The sequence below is a fragment of the Struthio camelus genome, chromosome 14 (assembly GCF_040807025.1).
Source record: "Struthio camelus isolate bStrCam1 chromosome 14, bStrCam1.hap1, whole genome shotgun sequence".
In the NCBI taxonomy this organism is placed as follows: Eukaryota; Metazoa; Chordata; class Aves; order Struthioniformes; family Struthionidae; genus Struthio; species Struthio camelus.
Window position 1 is genome coordinate 18,862,779 of NC_090955.1, and position 27,670 is coordinate 18,890,448.

Sequence of the window (27,670 nt, forward strand, 5' to 3'; positions counted from 1 at the left end):
TAGAGCACCTTTGTAGCCAACTTGCTCCTTCAGGTAGGGATGCTCAGTTTACATAGTAGCACTTCAGTTGCTAAGGGCTGTTTGAAAACCCTGTGGGTAAGTATTATGTCAGGAAAGTACGGTCACAACAGAAATGTATCTCTCTGGAAATTTCCCAGAACTGTATTTCTGAAATTAACTCCTGAGGTATGGGGTTTGATATAGCTCACACCTCTTAAATACAGTGCTGATATCCGTCGTCTCTCTGATGATTTCTACTGATGAAGCAATGTGATCCTGTGAATTTTAGCTAGTTTTAGATCAGATGATGCTCTTTTTCATGCTAACTTCTGTAGGCCTTTATGCTCTGATGTTGAGAGCCATTCTTACTGTTCTCTCTCTGTCATAATTTACAATGAATGACAAATCTTCAACAATACCATTCTCATTCTACCCTTTCTGTAATACTTGGATGCTGTTTTCACCAAGAACAATGTTTACTCAAGAAACGCAGAATCATTGGGTTTTACTGTTGTGGACCTGAATATAGGAGCTGAGCCGCAGAGCCTGGCTATCAAGCGCAGACAGGCCGATTTTACCGTTAAGGCCATGAGATCTGTGCAGGGAACTGACGGATCTCCAGAAGACGCAACTCTCAGAACGAGAAACGCATGGAAACACACACAGTCATGGTAACGAGACCACCTCGCTAACTGCCTGCTAAAACCAAACAACTTCCACCTCGGATTTTAGTCAGTTTACACAATCTGAATCAGCACCAGTTTATGCAACGCAGCCAGATAATTGAGCAAGGTGGTTGGGGGCATAGCTCTGTAGACACAACGGATGACACAAGGGATGCCACGGGCCCGGTGCGAGGGGTATTGGCGCCTCGCTGAGCCTGGCTGACCAAGTGGCTTGGGCGGCAGCCAGGAAAGGTGGGGAGATGCAGGTGTGAGATGCAGCTCCTAAAAAAGCGCTTTTTTTGGCACCGCCAATTACGTCAGTGCCAAAATACTTGCTTATGTAGAAGGCCACTGCTGCAATCCATGCAGATTTAAGCAGTGAAACTTCAGCTTCAATGCCATTTTGAGGTTTGCAGTACCATGCTGCAAGTTTTGCATGTTTTATCTTAGCAAAGCAGCACAATAGCTACATGTCCAGAGAGGAGCTCCCACCGCCTCTGCATGGCAAAGCGTCTTTGGAAGCTGCCTCGCTGCCCACTTCCCCTCTCCCCCTCGCTCCCAAGCGCCCCTCCAGATCCCCACTGTGAGGGGAGCAACGGCATAACACTGAGTTTCCCTTCTCATGTCTGTGGGGTAAAGAACCTAACAGTTTAGGCTGGCTGATGTTAGCCCCCTACGAATGTAAAATAATTTGATGGACATGATTACAGTTGGAGAAACTGCATGTTTTCTCTCTCTCTTAACTCTGAGATCTCAAGGGCAGCACTCTCCCAGGTACGGCTGCAGTTTCCTCCCGGCGGGCTGCGCGTGGCGCTGTCCTGGGGCAAACCTAGTGCTGCAGGTCAGCGAGCGCAGGAGACTTTTCCAGTCTGGTGCCGCACGAAGCACCAGCAGGAGCTCTGACACAGAGGATGGAGCATGGAGAAAGAGCTATAACAACACATCCAGCAAAAAAAACAGCCTTAGATATTTTGAAATATTTCTGTCCCAGAGAAAAAAAGACTGTCATTTCAGTCAATTAGCCTGGTTGTACATTTTTATTCCTGATTACTTCTAATTCCATTTCTGTTCTATGGGCAGGTACGACAGTAAAATAAGATTTAACTCTTGATTATGCAATTCTCTGGTTGCACATACAGCCTGAATGTACTTTCACAGCACTCACATGGAGTAGAACATTATTATATCTCATTGTACATCTGAAACAGTGAGGCAAACGGACTCGATCGGCAAGGAACACTTTTCAGTCTGGATATTTTATCTAATTTAAGGCGGGAGGGGGAGGAGAGAAAGCAGCTCACTTGAAAATACTCTCCAGCCATAAGCCTAAGGTTACACAGGACATCCGTGCCAAAGACAGACTCCAACCCAGATCTCCTGCACCTTGTGTGCATCTTATAACGCATCTACACTGTCCTTCCGCCGTCTGAAGAGCGAGTAAACGCGCTTGCTGCCTTGCCTCAATCATACGGTGAGGGGACAACCTCTAAGGGAGAAAAAGAGGAAAAAGGCCACAGAACCACTTTCAATGCCTTTTCGCCCATCTGTTTTGAAATCCCTTGTGAGAGCTGCTAATTGTCCTTGATAGCGTGCGAGTTTATTTTTGGTTTTGGCATACACTACTCCCTAGCTTATGGAGTGAAATCAGTAACTGCTATAACTTCATTTCTTGGATGCTGGGCCTAACCGGGAGCAGCAGCACGTCCCAAGGCAACTGCAGCGGTCTGTGCAAGCGTATCAAGGCAGCAGTGTTTGCAGGCTCACGTTCGTATTTGTAGCGAAGTTCCCAAGGATCCTGTACGGGACAGACAATTCACGCTGAAACTGGAGCCTGCAGACATTGCCTCTGGGGACATATTTGCACTTTCTGTATGCCTCAGTGCGAGCGCCTGGGGCTCCACTAGGATAAAGCCCGGGATTCAGGGGACGCTGGAGGGAGGTGAGGGGCAGTGACCCTGCAGCATCAGGAAGGGCTAACGGGTCCCATTCCTCTTCTCATTAGGCCAGTTTCCACACTGAAGACACAGATGAAGGCAAAAACTAAGCATTATCGTTCTTTGAATACATTACGTTACCCTGCATGACGATAAAGATGCGATACTAATGCCAGTTTCTCCGCTTGCAAGTTGATGCTACCACCCAGCGCAGCCCTAGCCCTGTTTTGCCGACGGCTCCGACAAGACGCGCAGACAGACGTGAAGCAGGAGAGGCTCAGCAGAGGATTCCCTCAGGGCGCCCATCACTTCAGCATGTCTAACAATACTTAAAAAATTTTAAAATCTGATTTTAAAAAACTTAGGGTAGCTTTTTAACTTTAATTGCCATTTTTGCACAAACTCATTTAGCAACATCCAAGCATACAGCTTGTATTAAATTGGAGCTTGAACTCATTTCAGTTCTTCTATGAATAAATCATTAAATCAATTCCCATCATTTACCATCCTATCTCTGCCTGTCCTAGCAAGTAGCACATTGCATTTGTCACCACCTTCTGCCATCATTTATCACGGTTTAGCCCGTTATCGCTCTTAGACACACCTTTCCTCTGCGCTGAGAAGCTGCAGAATTTGGCCCACTTAAATTTACAGGCACATTCTTTCTGAAGTCTTCCCCCGGTTAGCACTCAATCTTTTTTTTTTTTTTGGGGGGGGGGGGGAGGGGTGCACTTTAGTTTTATTCCCTTGTATTTCTAAGACCCAGATAATTAAGTAGATTTATATTTATATTGACTTATTTACTTAATCATGTCGGTTACTTAAAACCTAATAACAAACAATGAAAGCATTACTCAGTTCTTCGGATATCCATCATCTAAATTAAGATCCAGTACAAATGACTGCTTGTTCCAGCTTGACAGATAAATAAACATTCAGCAGCAAAAAATAATGAGGGCAGCAAAATAAACTTACTCTTCCATCCTCAGCTTATCCTCTCTCCAATACCCTATGAAATACATTACGACTTAAAAAAAAAAGAGTAAAGATAGATACTAATATAAAGTACAGGAAAGAAAGTTAAAAGGTCAAATCCTACTATTATAATTTTGGTTATGATGGTCTTGGGATATAAGCAAAAGAAGGCTTGAGGGGAGAGATAACATCTTTATTACGTATAGGGATAAACTGGAAAAAACAAACAAGCATTCAGGCTTAAAACCCCCTTTTTTGCTTGCGTGCTCCAAAGCTTGTCTGTTTTTCCCAAGATATGCCTGGAAAAGATATGATCTCTCCCCGAAAACTTTATAGTACTTAAAATGTCAACTCTTCTTGCAGATGCCTGCTTTGCTCCTTCCCAGGGAAGGAGCCTCTGCCCGTCAGCACTTCTGATCCCTCCACTGTGATACCGTGTGGGAAAAGACTCACTTCTCCCAAATAATTTATGGCTTTTAGGTGAATATCAGCCTCACTTCCACACATGAGGCTAGCGGCAAGCAGAGCGCGGGTATTACGTTTGCCATATGAAATTCTATTTCTAGCCCCGAGCTCTCACAAAAGTAGGCACAGCAACGAAGTTACCAGTTACTGCAGTGCAACGATACATGTACAGTCAAATCAGTCTAAAAATCCTTTGGAAAAATCTTTTACTAGAAAGAGAGCGAAGAGGTAAGATTTGGTGGGTGCAGAGAAATTGCTTTCAGTCCTTCCCAGAAGTAATAAGAGAAACAAGACTGAACAGGAAATACCTCAGCCTCATACTTTAGATAACCAGGTAGCGTTTATTGTTACTGGATCAGAAAAAAGCCACAAAGTCCTTCATGTATTTGTGCACTTCTGCAGGGGTTATTGGGGAGGAAAGCGAGGCAGCGGGAGTTTAGCTGGCATGCCCCAGGGGCTCGCAGGCTGCAGCTGGGCAGGGCACCGCGCCGTGGTCCCTTCCTCACCTGCCTCACCTCACCTGCGCGTCCCTTCGGGCGGCGAACGCCCAAAGCCAGAGCGCTCTCGGGGGCCGGCCGAGTCGCCCCAGACTGTAGGGTTTTTTGGTTGGTTTTTTTTTTTGGGGGGGGGGGGGGGGGAAGGGCTTTTTTCCCCTTTTTTTTTCCTAAACCTTTGCTCTTATACCTTTTGGCCAATGAGGCATCACTTACACCCGAACCGCTTTGCGCCATTCTGCCCAGGAAACACGGCCTTGCAGTGAGTATAGATACGATCAGCATCGATTGAAATTTCATTTCTACACTGCTAAGGTGATGCAAGAAACCCTCAGCATTGCTGAGATTCAGGCCCAAGAAATCACTGCCACGTTGGAGGCTGGCCGCCATCTCCTGCCTACTAGCCCACGTGGCAGGGCCACCGTCCAAGCCCGAGGGGACAAGGTTGCAGAAAACACGGCCAGGCCCCTGCAGCCCCACAGAAGAGCACGGTCTTCCTGCCAGGCACAGATGGGAGAGACGCAGTCCCGCGGCCACAGCTGCTGCCTGGGACAGCCCAGCCTTCAGCAGCCCACTCATGCTGAGCGCTCTGTTACAAATGCCAGCCACGCTTGCTTGTTCAGGAGCACCAGCAAGGAATCCACCCACTCTTCTGGCTCCTTTCTTCAACATTATGTCAGTCTGTTATAAACCAGTGAAGCCAGCAAGCTTTGCACTCATATAGGCTAAAATATGCCTTCCTTCTGTTCCTGCCAACTTCCAGCAAGGGGGAGGCTCACTTTGCTCTGTTTTTTAAGCCAGACACATGCCACGCTGTGATGACTTCATCGAAGTCTGCAGGATATTCGTGCCAAGAACCTAGAACTGAACTGCATCCATCGAACTGTGGCAAGCTGCCGCAATTATGGGCTGATGGATGCAATTCCCAGAAGCAATGGCCCAAATGGTGATTCCCAGCTCTCCACAGCTGAAAGCCTCCAAAAAATAAAAATAAAAGAAAAAAAAAAATCACACAGTGTCTGCCTCAACATTCAGTCTCCAATGTGCATCCCACAGTGCCAGGAGCCCGTACGTGGGGCTTTGAGGCCAGACCATCCATGGCTTTGCTATGGTGCGTTCCTCCTCTCCTTCAGGGGTCATATGCTCACAGCAGAACAGATGGAAATGCCTGGAGGTGTGCTCCTTCCCTGGCTGGCGCTAATTAAAAGTAGGTTATGAACAATCTAGGGTTTTTGTTTTTTGAAGAGTCCTTGAAGTGCTACACTGGTAAGGCTAGTTTTAAGTGTTTATTGTGCTTGCTAGCTGATCATTAGCTGGCGTGGGTGGGATAATTGCAACTAGTTCAATCATTTCCTTTACCAAAGGATTTTTTTTTTTTTTTAAAGTCCTAATTTTGTGGAACTGGCATTTTTAGCAGGTGACATGTCCTAATTATTTTCTTCTTTATGTGGTTTCATTTACTCCTTTAGTATTGTCCTCTCTGGGCAAGCGAGGATGTTCAGTTCTGCTATCCCAGGGGCAGTTGTTCTGCCTCTGCCACCATTTGCACACCAGCCAAGCCACCAGCAGCAGTCCCCAAACATCCAACCTAGTCCCAGGTCTTGCTGCTTTTCTTTCTTTAGAGCAGCAATATTGCATTGATTTCATCCTCATCAGGAGTTTAACCTCAGTGGCATTATACCAAAAATGAGTTTGAGCTTGTGCTTTCCCAGAACAGCTGTAGATGAATATCTTCTGCCGTATGCACCAGTGCAGGTGGCATATATATAGGTGCATGTGTGTACATATGTAGGTATACACATGCCTGCAGGGTGACAGCCAGCCTCTGAAGCACTGCCCCGCTTGAAGGGGAAGGTACAGCTGGCAGATGAGGCACAGCAAGTCTGTATTGCAACAGGCAGAAGAGCACAGCAGCCAGCCAGGAGCATGCGACAGTGCAGTTGCAAAAAAAAAGTCTTGACTGAAAATTAGTCAGGTCATCTAAACTGACTTCCTCTATACTAGAGGCATTGTGCCATCTTTAATCATTAAGGTACTATTTTTATGGCTTCTTATCTTCAAGAAAATATACTTAAATACCATCAGATGCTCTTCCTCTTTTGTTCCACATTGAATAGTTCATTACTTCTGAGATGGCCCTCCAAAGGAGGAGCCCAGGACAGCAGTAATTTCCCTAGGAAGCTCAAAAATCCTCTTTTAGTCTACTCCAGAAACAGTTCTGTTCCAAGAAATACAGAACAAATTAGAACCTCTGTCACATTTTTTGGGAGTCTTTACATCTATTCTAGATCTTAAGATGATTAAGTGCCATTCAAGTAAATAGAGAGGTTTCTATCAAAAAAGGCAAACTTTTGAGATAGAAAACTAACTTTCATCTCAGCATCAAATTAAAATGTGATGATTATCAAAGATAACAGCATTTCAGTGAAAACAGCATTTATGAAATGACAAGAAAAAAAGATTTGGCTACACATAGGCTATCCAATAGCTACAGCCAGAGCGTACTTCTGAACTAACGATCCCAGCCCCAGCTTTCTATGGGAATTTCAGCCCTCCAAGCGAGTGCGGTGAGCTCCTGGACCTTTGCCACTCAACACAGGATATTCTTGGCAACAGCGATAAGGGCACTCGTTCCAAATAAGGAGAAATCCAGAAACTGGTTTGTCTCGGCACTCTCAGTGCCAAGCAATCCCGCCAAAACTCATGGAGCTGAACACAGGATTAAGGAGAGAGAAAAAAACCCCCAACACATACCACAAAGCAACACAGTGAACTTATGACTGCCTGTCCAGCCAGCACCAACAAATCTCATTTTAGAGCAACAGTGATGAAATACATTGACAATAAGTATAACAGATCTGATGAAATACATTGACAGTAAGTGCAACAGATCCGATGAAAGTCCTTGAAATGTTTGTGCTAATACGAAGTTTCAGTTTCACATTGCATACGAGATTTCCAAACAAGAACAGTGCCAGGAAACTGGGAAGAATCATCTTAAGTGATACCTTTAAAAAAAACAAAACAACTTCCTTGCAGCCTGGGTAGTTTGCAGGGCGGGCTAAAAAAAGGCTTTCACTAGGAATTTTTATAAATAATTAAGTCAAAAGAACACTTCAGCTAGCTTTTAAGACAATCCTGAACACGCTATATGCTCCTTTACAATGCAGTTTGGCCAAAACCTTGATTTAGGGTTTAAGGAAACAGTATGGCCCCAATGGTTGGTCTGGTTGAAGCAGCGCGGTTGTGCCGACTGTTGCAGCTGAGCGTTGCTTTGCGCGCTGCTGAGGAGCTACCCTCTCACCTTCACAGCTACCACGCGTGTATTCCCAGCAAGACAAATACTTGGAGAGTTAATAATTTAGCATTTAGAAAACAAAACAAAAAAGCCCCAGGAAAGCTCCAGTGTGGGTTCTACTCCAAATATTTAATATTTAGTCTGACTGCCCTGATTGTATCCCTCCACTTTGATCAACTAATGGTCCAAGAAAAGCAATTACAAGCCTAAGAAAAATATATTCCTGCTGTCCGCTTTGAACTGCTGCGGCAAGCGTAAATGGGTTATTTTCTGTGAGAATGCAGAAAATGCTTCTTTAGGGGCTGAGGAATGAGGGGGAAAAAAAGATATGAGGAGGGAGGGGGAGAGACTATTTTATTAATTAGATCAGTGTTAGAAGAAAATAAGCCTGCCTACAAATCCCTGCATGACTGATTTGGCAGGGAAAGCTGGAGCACAGGGGAAATAATGGCACACCTTGATTTGCGTTAGAAAGCGGCTCACCCTGTCTGGACAGGGAAACAGGGATTTAGAAAATAATCTAGTTAATGTAATGGGAAAAATCACTACCAGCTGGCACATTTGGGAAAATAGTTACTGTAGATAAAAACTGGTTTTGGACTTCGTTTTTCAAAGTCTTCCAATGTCAGCAGGTGAAAGAAAAAAAGAAAAAAAAGAAACACACACACCCAAAACCGACCCATCCCTTAGTGCCTCTGCCTGGTTTATGAACCAGCCATCGCTTTCCCTGAACCAGGAACGTCCCTGCTCCCACTGCCCAACACCACATCGCCGTTAAACGGATAACGCAGGTAGATCTGCCTCCATAACCAGCCCAAAAATCCCTGAAGGACTTAAATCCGCCCGGAGGGAGGGCCAGGCGCCCCAGTGGCAATCCCCGCTGCCGTTCCCAGCCCGTTCCTTGTGCTGGCCCACAGCGAAGACAACGCTTGAGGCTGTAAGCTGAAATATCAAATGCCCACTCAAAAAATTTACACAAAGAGTATTTGGGAACAAACATTAAAATTATGTTTGATTCCTTTCACACAAGTACTCCAGAAAAGAAAAAAAATGCCTTAAAAGAAAAATCAATGGAATTTGGGAAAACACAAATTGCCTTTTAATCAGCATCTTGCCAGGGCGCTCATCCAGCAACGCACTCGCTGCGTCCCAGTGGTGCACAGAACAGCCCTGCTCCAAACCTGCGGCACTGCACAGTTCAAAGCTAGAGTGGAATTAAAAAAAAAAAATGTTGTTCTTCAGACTCTGGACTGGCAGCTCGGTGGTGCTGCCAGCAGATTAGCAAGCTGCTAGCACGGGTGCTGTCTCTAAGGCAGCACTGAAGCAAAGGTTGATGAATTTCTGGATATGTTTCTTTTTGGCCTGTGACCTTTTAAAAGGGAGAGAAGAGATGAAGCAAAAGCCTGCTGGCAACTGGGGAAAACCAAGACAACCTGCAGAAGGCAGCCTAGGAAGGGAAGAAAAAGGGGCTACCAGTGGAACTCATAAGAGGGCAAAATGAAGATTGTTGCTGGACCAAAATGAGCAAACGCATGGTGAAGTCAGGGGCTCCGGGGCTGGCGAGGGGCTTTGGGCAGATGCGCAGCGCACATACACGGGACTTGGCACCATGTGCTCGAGGTGTTAGAGGCTCTGCCCCAGAGGTGTGGGGATCGCCTGCACTATGTGTCCCAGGAGAGATGGTGAAGGCCTGGAAGCACCCTTTCTGGATGCTTGCCAATCCAAACCACTAAGACTGTTGGAAAGGGTTACAAAACCCACAATCCCCCCCACATATGTACATAACACATCCCTTACGGAGATCTTCACGCAGGGAAGCCTTCATGACTGAAGGCTGGGGAGACCTTGGAGCACACAGTCCAACAGCTCTAACACCACCTGCTAGCTTTTGAGTGTCCTTCCACCCCAGAGGCCTGGAAATCCCCCCTCTTCTGATCATTCAATTTTACAAGCCTAATAACATTCCCTGGGCAATAGGTACCTGTCTACAGCATGTATATGGAGTATTCATGTTCTTAAACAGCCTTTGTCATTACACACGTCAGAATCATCCAGGTGGATGCTTGTGATGTTTCCCAAATTACAGCTTATACACTTTTCTTCCTCTCTGCAGAGAGGAAGAAAAGTTATGATTAAAGCTGTGTCTTTACTTAAGATAGCACACTCACTTCTATGGAGCTATGCATCAACAGTTGTTGTCAATCTGGTCCACTGTGGACATTTTTTTAGTCAAGAATATTTTTCTTAGAAGATTTTCCAAGGTTGAGGAGGCCTCTCTAGCGTCAACTGTGTTCACAGATGCCTAGTGCCACACTTGTACATTAGTAACACCCCTAAGAAATCATTTGCCTTATTCTGTCTTAGAGCCCATTGGTAACATCTCTGGTATAGGAGATTCCCAGATGGAAAGGGGTAGGATTTATATTCTAGCCTCTAACCTAGTAATAATAGCTATATGACCATAAAGTACCAAGTTGATACTACCTTTGCAGCATCAAGTAGTTCTTGCATTCAATGAAAGAGCTACAAAATAAGCTCTTCAATGCAAGGACTCGAAGAAAGCCATAACTATCTACACTACAACTGACTGGTGCCCAGCTATCCATTCGGACAGAGCCAGGAATCAGCTCTTCTGAGTCCCAATCTAGTACTCAAGCCTTTCAAGTTGATGGGATTGCTCATATAAATAGTTGCTGCTTTTGCACAAATAAAGGTTGCAGACTGTTGCCTATGTGAATCACAGTTCTGAGAAGCATTTTCTGGTATAACAAAAAATACAGGAATATCTATCTAGATGCTCTAGAAAAGAGGTTCCTCTATGCATATCTGCAGTTCCTATCACAGATTCCCCTAGACTGCAAACGCAACATAATTTTTATGCTGACTTCGGGAATCCCTAAAATTTGTGACTAAATTCTGCACTTGCATCCTCCCAATTCTAGCAATTATTTCCAGTATGAGTCATTACTGGCCTATATTTTGCTCTCAATACCAGAGCACCTTTGCATGCATTTATATTAAGGTAAGCATTACAACACCTTGGTATAGTATTGCATACTCGGCCTAAACATGGATTGGAAGATTTCCACAATGTAGAGTTTAGTCACTAGGGTATGTATCCGACGATTAGACTAATGGCTCAGTACAGGACTTCCCCTACTCCTGCTGGTAATTCTACACTGTGTCCTATGGTCCCTCCAGTAGGGCACACTTTTACATTAGTTGGCCTGAACCACTCTGCCTGAAATAGCCCTTGTGAATGTGAAAGCTATTTCTCCAAGGTGCGATTGAAAGATAACAGGATTAACTATAATAGACCTCTGCAACAGCTGAGATTGATAAAAGAATAATCCCAGTTAATCTACAGCAAAAGTGCCCATAACAGAAGAATATGATTGCTTTCCATTTCAATGGCAGCAGCAGCAGCACTGGGGTGATACAAAATGCTCCACCTCAACTGCAGGACACGCTTGAAATTGCAAACACCAGTAGGCAGGGGTGTCCTCATCTGTCCTGGAGTGAGTCTGGGAGCTGAGCTGTAACATCCCAACACTTGAGGTCAGTGAACACTTTCTCTGTTTAAAGGGTTAGGAAGCTGCATCTGTTTGCTATTCCGGTCAGCCAGATGCAGAAAATGGGCTGCTCAGTCTCCCAAAGACAAGAACCTTTCTGGACCAAGAGCATATTCTTTGGTCAGAGTTTTTACTTTGTTATCATTAGCAAAAACAAACCTCTCATAATTGGTATATTATCTTCAAAAGATCACTTTGTGTTTGTCAACCCTGTATCATTAGTTTACATTATTTGTTCAAACACCAAGAATGGCAGTGCTCTACTACAACACTCCTGGTTTAAGATTACCTTTAAGATAGTCTTTTTTCAATATAGAAAGTATTCTACATACATTATTTTTCCCTCTGGTTGTTGATATTATGGAGGATTTGTGCTCTTCTAAAAGCAAGTTACCATGCATCTAGCTGCAGCCAGTAATTCTGTAATCACAGCAAGTCAAAAAGCCTTCTTTGGGATGTAGCCTGCTACAGTCTTTATGTTACCATAAGGCATTCTCATTTACACAAAGAAAGGAAGCTCTACTTCCTCATTCTCTCAAAGCATTTATTTTGGATACATTTTCCTAATTTAAATGGAGTCAGTTATTTTTGCTAATGTATTTTGTAATTACTTCCTAAAAATGGTGGCACAGAAGAGTTTTGCACTCTGTATATTTTGCTATTATTCCAAAATGAAATTAGATTTTAGGTTTTCCTGCTTTCCTCCTCCTAAAGATAGCATTCATCTCTTGTTCTCTTCGGAATCTATTAAACTACGATTCTTTCAGATGGTCCTTCCCAAAACCAGTATTTCTCTTCTAAAACATGGTGTTTCTCTGCAAGATTTGATTTAATGCTTTTGCAGGAGACTTGTTTCAGTCTACGTTAGCCCTGGACAGGATTAATTTCCTTCTGCCATCTCACGTATCATATATTGACTTAATCAAACCCTGTATCGTTTTTGATATTTTCATGTTTAAAGTATAAGGTATCTCACTCCCGGCCAATTCTTTACCTGGAGTGAGACCTGATTACTTCCCTATCGGGCTGGCCTCAGGCTATTAGGCAGGATTACTCTTTTCCTGCAGCAGCTCCCCTAAGTCTTTACCACAAGCCCTCCCCTTCCAGCCCACCCTCGTCATTACACCAGTCCTAGCTCCAGTCAATTAAAACATCCTGCTGGGAATTTCTGCAGTGGGCAAAATGGCTACAGGGGGCTACCATGCAGAAGGCTGATGGGTGTGCAGAGCATCTTCTCCCATTCCTCCCATCACAGCGTGCAGGCACCACAGGGGCATCCAGCCCTTCTCCAGCCCCAGCTACAGAGAGATCCATGACAGATGCAGAAGCTTTTTAACCCATAACAGGTTTAGCCATAACAGGAGCTTCAGCCCATAGGAAGCAAATGTCACCATCTGATCTGAAACGCTTCCCAGGCTGGGTAGGCTCATGCATTAGGGACAGGGCTGGGAGAGACCCTCCTTCCGCCACAGGGAGTGGCGAGGAGAGCAGCCCATGGAGGCCTCAACAAGCAGCAACGATGAGGCAGCCTCATGCTGCCAGCCAGCTCCTCCAGTGGCACACGAGTCAGGAGCCCTTGGAGAGCAAAGCTCATCCCACGTGCTCCTAACCCTGAAATAGCCCTACACAGCCACTGCTATTTGTGGAGCAGTGCAAGAGAAAATTGTTTAGAATACAACAGGCTCAAGCATGTTACCTCAGTTTCACATCACTGAAACTGGATCTAATTAAATCATGGTTTTCAATAGCCACTTCAATATGAACATCTCTAATGCAGAGAAGGCTGGAAATGGGAAGAGATTTCTACTTAGCCTCAAAAATCTATTTTTATGCCAGAATCCTAATTCTCCCCAGCTGGGACTTTCTCTTCCTCATAGCCCAGGCAGGAGCAATGGAAATAGGAAAAAAAGTGGACAAGGAAGAACAGTCACTCACATCTACTAGAGAAAACAAGGAGAGAGATAAAGAACCTGCAACAGATTGCATGGGTATTGCATCCTGCAAACATGATGGAAGCAACCATCACTCTGCAAAGGCCCAAGGGAAAGTGCAAGGCATTTTTGCCTTTAAAAGGCACCACTTTTAGTCATGTGCTCAATCCCATACCCAGTACCACACACAATCTCAAATTCAGCACTGCAACTTCTGCTTATAGTACCAGGAAATAGCAAACTCTCACTTCACTTTTTCTTACTCATTACCTTTGCTCTCTCATCTTGGGTGCAGGTTTTGGTAGTCTCTTACTTCTAGCTGGACTGAGATGGTTGGAGAAGAACAGTGTTTCTCAGAGCAGTGTTTTTTCCTCCAAGGGTAGGCAAGTCAGGGTGCAGGTGAGCAGGGTGCAAGCACCAGTGCTGAGCTAGCAGTGGGAGGACATAGCCCCCAGCAGGAGCCAGCTCCACCCACAAGCTGCCAGGTGCCCAGCATCCCCAACACTTGCCAGCTGAGAGCTGTAGAGGCAATTTATTAGCTTCATAGTTAACCCCTGCTCCCCACAGCTGAGCTGGGCTGGGCTGGGCTGGGCTGACTGAGGAAAGTTTAACGCCTGCGGCGTTAAAGTTAACAGCTGACTCCTCTGTGGTGGGAGAGTTGTGCTCCAGCTCTCCAGAGTGACAAGGAAGAGGATGGCACTGGCTGAGTGCTTGCGTGCCTCCCCTCTGCACCGGGCTCCCAGAGGAACACCAGCACTGACCAGACAGGATCTGTACTAATCCATATATATGTGTTTTTCACATACAATGAAATTGGAAAATACCTCCTCCCTGGTGCAGAAAGAAAGCTGTTCAGCAAATTAGGTAAAAACATCTTTCTCACCCATCTACTGTTATTTATAACATTTCAACAATGTATTATTTACATTTCAGTCAAAAGAAAGCCTGATGTTCCACCCTATAATTGACCCACTCAAATTTCCAGCAAACATGCAGATGATAATTTCTTCTTCCCTGTGGTGATACGTTTGAATTTCCTCAGTCTCTGGGCTCACTGGATCTGCCAAGAAACATAACAGCCAAGTACACAGAGGTCAGGTTACATAGATACAAGAGTATGCAACCTGCAAAATTAAGCTGAACATATATTGTTCAGACAGGTCACATAAAACCTATTTCCAATTTTGAGACCACACTAATAATCTGAGTTTTTGCACACATATAATCATATGTCCCAAGTCTGCTATGATTTTTTTATTAGGATTGCGACTGTTGTCTTCCTCATAATTTTATCATATTGCACAGTCCTTGGATAGCTGTTCTTAACTCACTTCAACCAGGGAAGGGCGAAAGAAGCCAAGGGGGGCCAAGGGGAACTACATAACTCACTTGTTAGGAAGTATGAGAGGCCATAAAGGCGCAGTCCAGGTCTGATCTCTTTTCCACTAAGCTCTTTTTCATAGAAGTGGATGTATACACTCATTTTCTGTCTATTTTACCTTGCCAGTAGAGCGAAAGGGACATTACTACAGATGAGCTAGGTCAGTAGAAGGAGAATAAAATTCCAATCCAAAGCTTTTCCAACCCAGGGGAAGTACGTCCTCGTCTGTTAGCAGGTCTTTGGTGGTCGTGTCTATTCAAGTTGAACCTTTGGCACTGTCCTAAGAAAAAGCAAGCACACAGTACTAACACTCCCCACACTGCAGCTACCACTAAAACTAACAGGGAATACGCTTTACATTGGCCAATAGGCAAACAGTTCTTCTAGTTATGTTGGGAAAAGATGAATGTCAAATTATCTGTCGTAAGCCTTTCCTTGCCTTTGAGCAGCAGCACAGAGCAACTATTTCTCTCCTCTTTGAATGTCTATAGAATACAGTGCTGATGAAGATATGTTTTTTCATAACATAACATTTTTCTTATAATAGTATGCAAAGCCTCTTCTAAAACTTTCGTCATCAGTTACCTGTCTAGAAAATGAAAAGTCAGTGCTACAAACTGCCAGGCCCTTAACATGATTGACTACGGTTGTTTTTAGTCAGCAGAAGGTCTCCAAGTAACAAACGGCTCGTCCATTTATTCTCTGACAAGAAAGACTGTTGAAGCTTGAATATCATTTACGCTCAGCCAAACACTAATGCTGATGGAAACCTCTGGGTTTCAGTGACTCTTGACGTGCCCCGCTGAGGCACAGAGGAACATATCGTTGCTTAACACGTACACTGCATAACGAATCTGCGAGGCTCTCCTACTCACAGCTGCGGCTGCCTCTTCATCCTGCCATGCCTGTAGCTGTAAGATAGGCATTAACTGAAATGACAAATTGCATAAACATGTGTTTTTCAGTCAGCACTTCTCTGCTAAACGCTCGTGAAGCTGCTAACTATGGAAAATAAAAGATGGATGGAAGAGGGTCACTTCTGTAAAAAGGTTTTTATAGGTAAACAAAGAAAAGCTTGATGTATGCAAACTTGCAGATATCCCACATTTTAGAGCTGGGGAATAGCAATAATTGTTCTCCAGGAATGGGTCTTTATGATCTCAGATTTGTATTTTATTATCAATACGAGTCCCAATTTTAAAAGTGACTTATTTGAAGTGGTAGAAAGCGGCCTTGGGATATAATGAATACAGTACATCTCTCACCCTATGGGTGGTGTTTACAAGATTTTAAGCCACAGTACAAATATTTTACAATATAATGAAATCGTTGATTGTGGCGTAAAAAGCCATAAGATTTGACTTCTCTGTAATATTATGTACAATATACACTGGTCCAAGTAAGATCTACTATAGAAAAGAACAGATTATTAAACTGTCATGTAGTAAACATCAATATAGTGTAGCCATGTATTTCATTTAAAACATTTTGCAGAATAATTATAGCTGGAACAAAGGAAGCTCAGAAAATTTCAAAGCTGAACCTTTTTTTTTCTTTTTTCTTTTTTGTATCAGCTTTAAAGAGGTTCTGATATTCATTTCTAACTTCTAACAAATACTTTGATTATACTATACGTTGTCACATCCGGCCTTCAACTTTGGACCTCATCCAGTTTCCTGCGGAACAAGAGGAAATCCAGTTCAAAACTTAGGTTGTGTTGTTTCTAAACGGCATAATACAAACTGCCAATTTAACTAGCATTTTCCTCTGCGTCACTTGGTAGCGTAACTGAGGTCATTTTCCTGACGAATAGAAGCAACTCCCCTATTTTTTATCTAAAATGACAAACGCGCACCCAAGGTTCAAAATAAATGGTAATTGAGTATATCATTATTTCCATGTTTCCTCTTTGACATTCCTTTAAGAATTGTAATACAGCTAATCTGCATCTATAGTTACCTAAATAGAATGGGTTTGTATAGAGAGGAATTCAAGCACCTATAGAGAGGAATTCAAGCACCTATAAAGATGACTACTGAAAATGGCAATATGAGCTTTTACTCTAAAGCATGATATTCTTTTAAGGCCTTGGTCTTGCAAACATGTAACATTAAGCATATGAGCAGTCCTACTAAAGCAAGACTCAGTCATAGGCTTGTTCACTGGTGGAGTTTTCTTTTATTTATATATATAATCTAGGTAATATTATAAAAGTTGGAAGGAGGAAAATAAACCTTTAATATGAGGTGAGCTAACCGTCAGTGTACACATGCAGCCTTCAACATAGCATCTGAATGCAGAGAAACCTCAGTGAAGTCAGTGGCTATGCCAAACCACAAGTTTGTGTAATAAAGAGAAATTGCTCAAGGTTTTTTCCCTTAGTTAGTGGCAAAAACCAATGTTCCCAAGTGAACATCTTTCCTTTCTAGTGCAATACCCTGCAGATGTAACTAAGCCAAAAAACAATTTCTAGGAAAAGGTTCCAGTACATAACACATGTACTGCCTTTCAAACCCTTCCTTTGCTCATTGTCAAACGATGATGTAAAGAATTATGTAAGAAAACAAACAACCAGAAAAAGATAAAAATTAACTTAATTTACACAACCAATAAAAAAAAGTTTGAAGCAATGATAGAAAAATAATATAAAGGCTAGATACATTAAATGCCAGTTCAACAGTATTAAGCTTTGGTAGAACAGGTAAAGAGCATAGCACCAATAAATTCCAATGTCAATACACGCTTCAGTATGCATGAGCTGTGATGAATATGTAAATTTTGGCAAGAAAAGTAGTGTATGTTCCCTGGCGCCACAGTTTCATTTCAACATCTAACAAAAAGTCTTTAGGCTCTTTCACTTGTCGCTGGAGATAGACGATGCCCGTGTAGGAGTTCAGCCTCCTGGTGCTGAAGTAGTTCTCTTCGTTTCCCTTGTTGATAGTAAGGATTATGTTGTCCCCAGCGTAGGCAGGTGATGGTCCAATACGGAAAATATGAGCTGGGACCACGATATTGGTTTGGAAGTTCAGCTGGTAATAGGTAATGCGCACTGGGGTATTTTGGCAGTCCAGATAATTAAAGCAACTGATGCGTTCACACCTCCTAAGAGAAGAGAAACAAGTCGCGTTCAGCATCCGTGCAATTTTGAGTAAAAGAAAATATCTTTCGGTGACTTGCAAAGTCAAGAAAGCCTTCAGCATATGTTAGACAGATAAACAGCAGACTATACAAACCTCAGCTGCGTAATTAACAGCTGCTTGTTCTGTTTTTGCAGTTCCCATAAACATTTGTAAATGATACAAATGTCAGAGTATAACAGCGCAAGAAAAACATCGTGGACAGGGAGAGCAGTGTTTGGAAGCTCCCCAGCGGGCACAGGGAGAAGGAGAGCCGCGGCCGTGCCGCAAGCAGCAGCGCAGAGCCTGGATGAGGCGCCTGTGCTTCGTCACCAGCAGCGTGAGGCCGGCACCGTGCTCCACAAAAACCCAAGCAATCGCACCTAAAAGGCAGCTAAAACAAGGGAGCGGGAAACCACAGAACTGCTAGTTCTGTGAGGCAGGAAAAGTATATTTTAAGTGATAAGCAACTAAGATTGCCGCCTGTGAATACAGATGTTCATTCCTGAAGAAAGCAGGCTCTCCACGCTCCTCCATGGCTCTGTCCCTCTTGCAACTCCTCGTTACTTCCCGCTCCACAAGCCAGGCCTCGGCTCAGCCTCCCTCCGGCTTCCCGAGGGCCGGCAGCCGTTGGGGCACCAAGACGCTGGGAGCGCAGATCGGAGCTGCCAGGGGGCTGTGAGCAGCGGGAGCAGCCGTTCGCAGAGCCGCGCAGCCCGGCTTGCTGCTTAGCCCGCTCCCCTGCAACCTGCCCGCTACCTCGGGGAGCTGCCAGGTGAACATGGAAGAGGGAGCCCCAAAACAGCTGTAAGAGCACTGCCCTGAACCATTGCAGCTACTGCAGTGATATAAGCAGCACTGAGGACCCTATTAAAAAACAAAACAAAACAAAACTGAAAATAGAGCACTTCAAGAGCTGCAGCAAGCCTGGGGAAGCAGGACTGCCGCTACAGCAGCAGCTGAGGGGCAAAGGCAGGTTGTGGCAGCTGGGAGAAGGAAGAGAGAAAAACGGACCGAGCCGTGGTGTGGGGAAAGCCTGCTTGCTCCCCGTACCAAAGCACCCTGGTGCAGCTCCGAGCACTTAATATACACCCGCAGCCTAGCGTGCCGCAAAGCGTCCCGCAGCCACGGGGCACGGCTGCTCTCGTCAACGCGGAGCTCAGACTTACATGTCAGACACTTTTCGGTAGTTGGACGGGCACTCGAAGGACAGGCAGCGGAAGCTGCCCTGGATGTTATAGCACGACTCCGCAGCTGAGCAGTTGTGGGTCCCTATTGCACACTCGTCGATATCTGAGAAGCAGAAATGCAAGGAACGAGAGGCGGTAAGTTCAGAAACAACAAGTAACCGCAATTTTATGGGCCGTAACATGCTTATGAGATAGACTGTGTGTGTATAAGAAGCAAGATGGGTCTGTGGTTTGGATCTGCAAAGGAGGGCTCGTGTTTTGGCTGCTGGCTTGTTGTGTGTTACCTCTTCAGCAGTCGTGTCTGATGCCAGCAGACAGAGAGTAAGAAGCCAAACACCAGCGTACGGGATGTGACATGCACGTGCAGATGAGCTATGCTAGGTTCATCTCTATACACAAGACCTTCTTTGGGTTTCGGAGTGAGCGAGTAAAGCATGTTGATTCCAGTTGTCTTAAAATTCAAATGCCTTCTGCGGAAAAAGCTGATTTTCCTCCTTGACATTATCTGTCATTACTAATAAGAGTTGACAATACCCTTTTATGCAATAAATAAGGGAGCCCACTCTCTCTGCAAGGAGCTCGCAGGCCTCCTCGTGTTATTTGCCAGTCCTTCCTCCCACTTGGCAGAGGGCCTGGCCGGTTCCAGCCATCAGCGCGTGGCCAGTGCTGGCTTTCTCCCACAGAAGTTTGTCTGTTTACCCACACTTTGCAAATATTTGCACGCTGTTGTGAACCTAACCACTCTCAATCCAAACCGATCTGCTGCAGCACAGGGTTGTTATAAGTGCCAGGGGAGAATAAACATGAAAAGGAGAAAAGTTCTTAAAACCCAAGATCACCCTCTCTCGCCACTTCCCCCGTAATAAAAAACATTCAAGGTTCAAAACAAACACGAACATCTAGACAGAACTGTTTGTGTTGTTATTTTCTCTATTTTTCCTGAGGTGTCAGAGATGGTGGTGTAAGCAATATTGTCAACTAGGCTGAAGGGAAACAAAATAACATAAACAAATAACAGTAGTCTAGGGCAGTGCAACCCTAAACATTTCAGACCAAGCAATGAGTGACACCCCCTGCAGCCGTTGCATGAGCTTACCAGGGCCATTCTGGCTGAAGATAGTTTTAAAATAGTTTCCTAAACAGTGATTGGCCAATTTTTACCGCTTCACAGATCACAGGTAGTCCCTGAACCACAATTTCATGCTTGGCACTAGCCTATGTTAAGCAAGGTTTTTCTAAGCATGTGTGATGCTCACATGTGGTTTAGCACATGAACACAGTGCATGTGTGATAAGCTCAAGCCTTTGGAGAGCCTCTACACTTGCTGCAAATAGCAGAGCACGAGCACAGTGTTATGCACTGCACAGACCTGGGTGCAGGCGCCGAGGACGGCGGGAGCACAGGAGACAGTTCTGGCTGAAAGGACATCGGCCTCACACGCTGCGGGATACGTATGTGATAGCAACGGCTCCTTCTTCATGAAGAAGGTTACAAAACAGCCATGTATCCCAGGCCAACAGCATCCTTCCGGGTCACCCAAGCTGAGAAAGGGCATATCTGGAGACCCCATACCCCAAGCAAACACACATCATCGATGGAGGGAAGCCCTGTGTTCCTCTACGTGTTGGCCATTCACAGCCTATTGTGACAAAATTTACCTCTCAAGAATAAACAAATGTCATCAGAATACAATCAAGTGGTGTTTAAAGCAAGCAGGACCTTCTCACTGACTTTTTGAGAGTTGAGAGAGCTGAACTAAGCCAGGAGAAGGATTTATCTATGCATGAAGGTTGCTTGGGATCAAAGCAGGGCGTGAATACAAAGCAGAGCCACTACTGCTGTACAGCTGCACGGTTCAGGAGTCCTACGCTTCACAAGACTATTATGAATAAGCCAACTTAAGAACAACAGTTTCAACAAGACATAGATTTAAAAACTTAAGTTAAATGTAAATATCTCCCAATAACGAGAAGTAATGTTGCAGAAGACAACAAAGAACAGTTAAAGCTCTAAGATACTTATTGGCCTAAAGCATGAATGTGGTTACCTAAATAATACATATGCACAAGCCCAAGCCATGGACCTTAAAATGCTGAAAACCAGATGCAATAACAGGGATCCAACTTGAGCAGAAAATATTGGCAAAGATCTCACAGTCACATTGTGTACTCCCAAATGTCTAGACAATGCATGGAGGTTTTAAAATAAAATAAACGCTAACAGACAAACCACGTGGACCGTGTAGGGCTCTGCAGTTCTGCCAGTTGTCACAGAGGAGAGACACTCTTGGAGGAAAACTATAACCTCCCTCTCCCTTCATTCCCTTAGGATGAGAACTGGTCTTGTACACCGCACTGAGTGGTTTGAAGTCTAGCAAAGAAAAGTATACAATAGGAAGTGAGAGAGAATCAAAGTAAATTAAACCCCTTGCTGATTCTCAAAAGTGCCCTCAGGTGAAAATAAAATTTCTTCCACATTGTGTTCATTGTCGTGAAAACACTCAGTCCACCAGTTTGGCTATGCTGCAAAATACCATTCACAGTTTCTCCAAAAAGAGCCATATGTTGACACACTATTACAAGCAGCAACTCATCTGTATAAAATGAAAAAAAGAAAGGTACGAAGAATGTACCACTAGTAACTTTTAATTTAAGAATTGGCTGGATGACGAGCAGTTGGGGCCAGATCTTGGGCTGGTGGAACCTGATATAATCGCCTTGAGTTTAGTCCAACTGACATCAGTTCGGACTTCTCTCTGACCGTCTTTTCAAATAGGCCTCAACATGTGAGCCTGCCCATTATACACACTTGCATAGCTCAGAAGTCTGCACTGTGGGTTTCATCTGTGCAAAAAAATGGGATGTACCCAGGGTTGCTTCCAGTGCCTGACTAAAGACCAGCTTACTTACCCCTACAAAGAGTTGCCTCACATGTGCTAAGTTTTGCAAGTTAACCGCTTTCCCCCAGTAAGGACGGCACCTGCACCACGTAGTATAAGTCCTTTGAAAAATTCCTCTGAGTGTGCCTGTGTAGCTCACTCAGCAGGACCAGCCTATGTGGCAGGCGTCCCCCTCAGAGAGGCTAGCGTGGGGTGCCAGTGTCACACCACGGAGACCCTGCAGCTGTGACCACTGCTCCGTGCGCTGCATCTTTCCTCTCCACCCCAGTGCTGGGAGTGCGCTGGGCGCCTCCGGCTCCGGAGGGCTACGCTGGCAGCCCGAGTGCAGTGACGTACGCTGTTAACTCTGGAAAACGTCCCCAGCTCAAATCACAGTGCTGGCAGAGAAGGCAGCTAACGTGCCAGGGCTCAGAAAGTCAGCATACAGCAAAAACGCCTGGAGGAGAGCTACAGCTACAGATTTTCTAAAGATGACTTCTACATAAGAATTTAAATTAAAGTCTGTGTAACTCAAAGCCTGATTCTGAGGTCATATATAAAATCATACACAAAAATAAACCCCCCCCCAAGCCCCCACCCTTAGAAAGATTCTTGCTATCGTTGAGTCCATTTCTCTGCCACAAAGGTAAGATCAACTCTGCTCATGCCATTAGTGATTTATGCAGTGTAAATTCACTGCAGTTACCACTGAGAAGGGAATTTTAGCATAGAAGATACATAACCGAAAGTTACGTGAAGGGTTCTTGAAAAACTAAGAGCAGGAAATGCCTGGCAGTTAGTGTAACTGACTGCAGGAATGTGTGTAGAGTACATAAAGGTAATCAGATCTTCAATCATCATTACACCGTCAGTGCATCCCCTGGAAATGGGGGATTTTTACTTCCAAAACAGACAGCTGCACACCAGATGAAAAACTCCAGACACCCAGCATACATTTCTACGATCTGGAGAGAATGGGTTGGGGTGGGAGAATACATGTCATTTACATTAACATTTACTATAGCCAACATATTTAAGCTTAGATGGTAAACTTCAGGATGTCCAAGGCCCCATTACAGCTCCTATATTCACTCTCCTAGTTTTCTGGGGCAGGAAGCTCCTGCAACTTATAATGAAGCTATGGCTTTGTATATCTGGCACCTCTAAAAATCAGATGACTTACTGATGTGCCACAGTGCAGATATATAGGCCATGTAAGCAATCACATGCCCCAGCTTGATTGATGAAGTGGGTTTCCCTAGAAGCTCATTTAAACAATTAGTGTGCATTGATAGCTGAGTTGCTACAGTTACTGCTTTTTTTCTAACCCAGGAAAAAGGGTGACACTGCAGATATTAATATATGGCAATTTTGTCAAATACAGGCTTTTTAACAATGACTAATATCCAAAATGGAAACCTAGCTGAATTTCTGTAATGTCTCTGATCATGCCAAAGATTAAAGCTTCATGACATAATCCTTCCAATTCCTTAAGCTCATCATTACCTCGACAAGTTCGTCCATTTGCTGCCATGGTATATCCCTGCTCGGGACAAGCACACTGGTAACTACCAGGAACATTCACACAGCGGAAAGTACAAAGGATGCCTGCACTTTGTGTGCACTCATCGATATCTGGAAAAAAAAATTACAAACATATGAAAAAAAAAGAAAATTACAAACTTGAAAAGGGAGGTTGAGGAGCACAAGGAAATTCTTCTATGATACATTTATAATACATTTCTCTTAAGCAAGACCACAGCCTTAGAAGTTTGATGTTGATCTAGAACAGCTGATGGTATTTTCTGAAACGCTGAACATAGTGCTTTGCCCCCAAAATTACTGGCTGCAAGAAGTAGCAAGGACTCTTGGAAAGTCTAAGGCACATCTGAGTTTGAAAACTCCTCTCTCCTATACCTCTGTAATTTACCCTCTAGGATTGCTTTGGGAGCGTCCTTGAGCTTGGAAGAACGGCGGTTTCTTCACCATTTCTTAAATAGAGACTCTCTGAAGTTAGTATGTAAGAGCAGTATGTCCGTGTCGGTATTGGTAACTTAATGAAAATAGGTGAAATCCTTCCTGTCTCCAGTCTGACTGCTCTGCTCCTCTTTCACCCACTATCAGCAGAAGTTAGAAGCAGCTCAACCCCGGCTGAGGGGAGGATGTAGTTGATGCAGTCCAACTAAATATCTCTTCCCTTCTAATTTTTCCAGTTATAAGCTTTAGCCCCATTAAAAAGTAACCTCACTGGCCCTGTGGTCACCCAGGTGTGCCGCCAGCCCCAAGCAGGAGGTGCAACAACAAACTGCATTTCCAATTGCTGAAGTCACCTCGTGCAGCATCTGCAGCAGGGTGTAACTCAGAGTCATCCTCAGGCACCACCTGCAGCACTAGGTGCTGCTGAGATTTAGAGAGCGCTTACTATTAAAGAGCATACACACATTTAATTTGCTTTGGCAAAGCAGCAGCCTTACCTTTACACGAATGTCCATCTTCTGCTAGCTGGAAACCTTGCCTGCAGTAACACTGATAGGAACCGTAAACATTGGCACACTCCTGGCTGCAGGGACTAGTATCACATTCATTCACATCTGTATCCAAAAACAAACCCACAAACATTGCCACAACAGTTCAGAACAATATCTCCCGCCATGTCCTGCCTCTGTGAACAGCTGTTACCAGATCCCTCTCAACAGGGTGGATAAAGATGGACTAATTCATCCCAAGATGTTTCTGCCCCCTAGCCAGCATGCCGTGAAGCATGAGGACATGTGTTGCACCTACATTTAATTTCTATATATGCCCATGTAAACACATGCACACATGCAAACATGTGTTTCAGATCTGATAGGTTACAGCTACATAATTATTCCCTTAAAAAAAACTTCACAGAGAACTTCAAAATTTTTCTTTCCATTCAAAATCTAAAATATTTTTTCCATTATTTCCACTCTCTCTGGTTTCATTTTTAGTAAAATTTGAGTGAAAAATCCCCTATTTTATTATGTTCTCCTTTCTCTTATCTGGAAGGAAAAGAGAAAGTATGTGAGGGAGACGAAGAAAAGGGAGAAACAAAAATGAAATAATCTAAGCTTTGTTCTAGTTGATATATTTCAAATGAAACCCAAAACTTTTAGAAAAGCTTGGGTTGTCTTTCAAAGTCATTCCACACTGAAGAAAAGATATCTCTCTGTAAAACTTTAAGTGCTATACACCATATATGTTGTCACTGATAAAAGAAAATAAATAGTAATAGACTAAGAGTTCTTATCCTTTCAGTGGAAACAGATGAATTTGTAACCATTGCAACACATCCCAATCATCCGTATCACAAGGCTCTCTAACTCTAGGAGAGTATCTCCTGCTCTTTATACTGCAGTCCTTTCCAAAGGTGCAATTACCTAAACTAGTGAAATAGCTGAAAACCAATGACTGGGCTGTGGGAGGCAGAGCTGCCAAATGCAAAGGCAGAATAATAACAGCCAACCACTTTGCCATTTTTTGGGAAAACATGAAAGAGAATATAGCTACACAGTAAGCTGACAGTAAAAAGAAGACAGAGAAAGAGGGAAAGGCAGCCAGAACGTGCCTTGTATATTAACCTTTTAGTGGTATCTTGACCCTGAATCAGGGCAGTGGAACTGGCAGCTTTGCCTGCCACTCAGGGCACAGAACCTGCACGTGGAAAGTTCCCCAGCAGCACATTGCTGATTTGGTAAGTACAAGGGACTAGGGTTTGTCAGCTCTTCTCTGACAGTTTGAAGGTTTAATTCAGTATCTGCAAGTTTGAGCATGCATAAATCATGGGGTTACTGTATTTATATTTCACCTCAGCTCCTTCTCTAACATCCCTTAATTCACACCGCAAGTTCTACTTCACAGAAAAACCATCTGGTACCTTCACAGTGCTTCCCATCATAGGACAAGCGGAAACCAGAGGAACAAGTGCAATGATAGGAGCCAGGAGTATTCTCGCACGTGTGCTGACACAGGCGTCCAGGGTAATTCCAGCACTCATTTATATCTGCCAGCATAACAAGCAAATATAGAGTCAGCTTAAAAACAAAAGCATCAAAGGAGATGCAGGAGGATATTTTCAAAGACGTCAAAGACTGATTTGTAGAGCACAAAATGCTGCAACCTCAGGTTTTATGCTGTCTACCTTTGTGCTCTCAATGGTGTATAGCAGCAATAAAATACAAAATGCTGTATCATGGTCTCTTATGGAGAAGGTTGTGAAGATTTCAGAAAGATAAATTTCCACAGCAGGAGAAGCACAATCTACAGAAAAGTGCTTTGCAAATGACTTTAATCAATAACCTGCAGCCAAACTAAACCAAGGACACATAAGCCGTACCCGCTGCCCCGAGCGGCAGAGCTCTAACTGGCTGGTGGCAGTCGATGGCAGCAGCTCCCGGAGCGATGCCGTTATTCCTTGAGCCACTGCATTGCAGAACTAATTACTACGTGCTCTGCAATAGTGCTAAATATTGCCTGGAAGTCCGAGGCTCAATCAATCTGTCATTTCCTCTCATCTTGCGCCTTACATACCAATGCAGGTTCTGCTGAATGCATCGTATTGATAGCCCATCTTGCAGTCACAGCGGTAAGCCCCAGGAATATTATGACAAATCTGCCCTTCACCGCAACGGTGTACACCGGTTTGACATTCATCCACATCTACAGAATCAGGGACAGCAATTAGTTTAAATATAGTTTGCTGAATGACACAGTTCACAAAGAGAAAAAAAAAAAGAAAACGAAGAGAGGAACAGACACTCTTAGGGTTGTCCCCTGGACACAGGAGGTAGAATATCAGTTTTTCCCACCCTGCTTTTCTAAGAGTCCGATTTACATATCTCTAAGTCAAACTTTTGAAAAGCAATACATTATTTTAAAAATGAAAATGCAATGGAGTTTTCCCAGCATATTCTGCATTTCAGTGTAAACACATTTTGATTCTGATCAAACCATGACATTTAAATACCCTATTCTGATGTTCTGCCATTACATGAGTCACAGCAAGCCATTTAAAGAAAAACAAGAACTAGCCAGAAATTCTGCTCATCCCTTGAACTAAATCAATTGCTATTTTCATCTCCTCTTGCCCTTTCAATCCTGCTTCTGCTGCCCACCTTTTGCTCTTTTCCAAAGTTGATAAAGTTTATCTTTTTTCATCTCTCAATCAAACCAAATTCTGATGTTCCTCATGGCCTCTCATCCAAAATCCAATACCAACAAATTAGTTGCTTCTCCACTCACATGTACCACTTGCAATTTCATTTTAAAAATCCTCAGATGAAGATGAGCATTTTCAACACGGGCTGATTTACAAGACTCAGAACGTGACTAAATAGCTCATCAGTATCTAACAAATCCCTGTTACCATCTGTAACAAGAAGCATCAAAAAACCTGATCAACCCTCAGACTCTTGTATTTATTAAAGTAGTCTGAGTTCTGCCATTTTCTAAGCCATCAGATCCTTCTTCCTACCTATCCTCCACTTCTTTAACTGCTTCAACCATCCAAACCACTGTTCATGCAGTATTAATTAGGAAGGCAGCCTAAGCACAGCTAGGAGTTCTCCATACAGTGGCCCTTTCAGTGACTGCCCTGTTTGAAGTCATAAATTCTAGCACTATTTCATTTCAGAGGGTTTCTTGTCAAACAACAGCCTTTAAGGTTGCTCTGGAAAACAGTCACTTACTGAGAAAATGATAGGGAAACGGGAGCAAGTTTCTGAATCTATACTTAGATTTGGAAAAGTGGT

General features: G+C 43.9%; 1 protein-coding gene across 19 annotated transcripts in view; it reads right to left on the bottom strand.

Annotated features, from left to right (window-relative positions):
• Window positions 1-15,754: 15,754 nt before the first annotated feature.
• The window catches only part of FBLN2 (fibulin 2), a 171,555-nt gene continuing 159,639 nt past the window's right edge, over window positions 15,755-27,670 (bottom strand). For all 19 annotated transcript variants that reach the window (XM_068906882.1, XM_068906894.1, XM_009688165.2 and 16 more), the window contains 6 exons: window positions 26,451-26,579; window positions 25,798-25,923; window positions 24,374-24,490; window positions 23,406-23,534; window positions 19,001-19,124; window positions 15,755-17,817 (listed from right to left, as the gene is read on the bottom strand). In XM_068906882.1, the coding sequence (XP_068762983.1) occupies window positions 17,460-17,817; window positions 19,001-19,124; window positions 23,406-23,534; window positions 24,374-24,490; window positions 25,798-25,923; window positions 26,451-26,579 (983 nt within the window). In that variant the 3' untranslated portion in view covers window positions 15,755-17,459. The remainder of the gene's footprint in view (window positions 17,818-19,000; window positions 19,125-23,405; window positions 23,535-24,373; window positions 24,491-25,797; window positions 25,924-26,450; window positions 26,580-27,670) is intronic.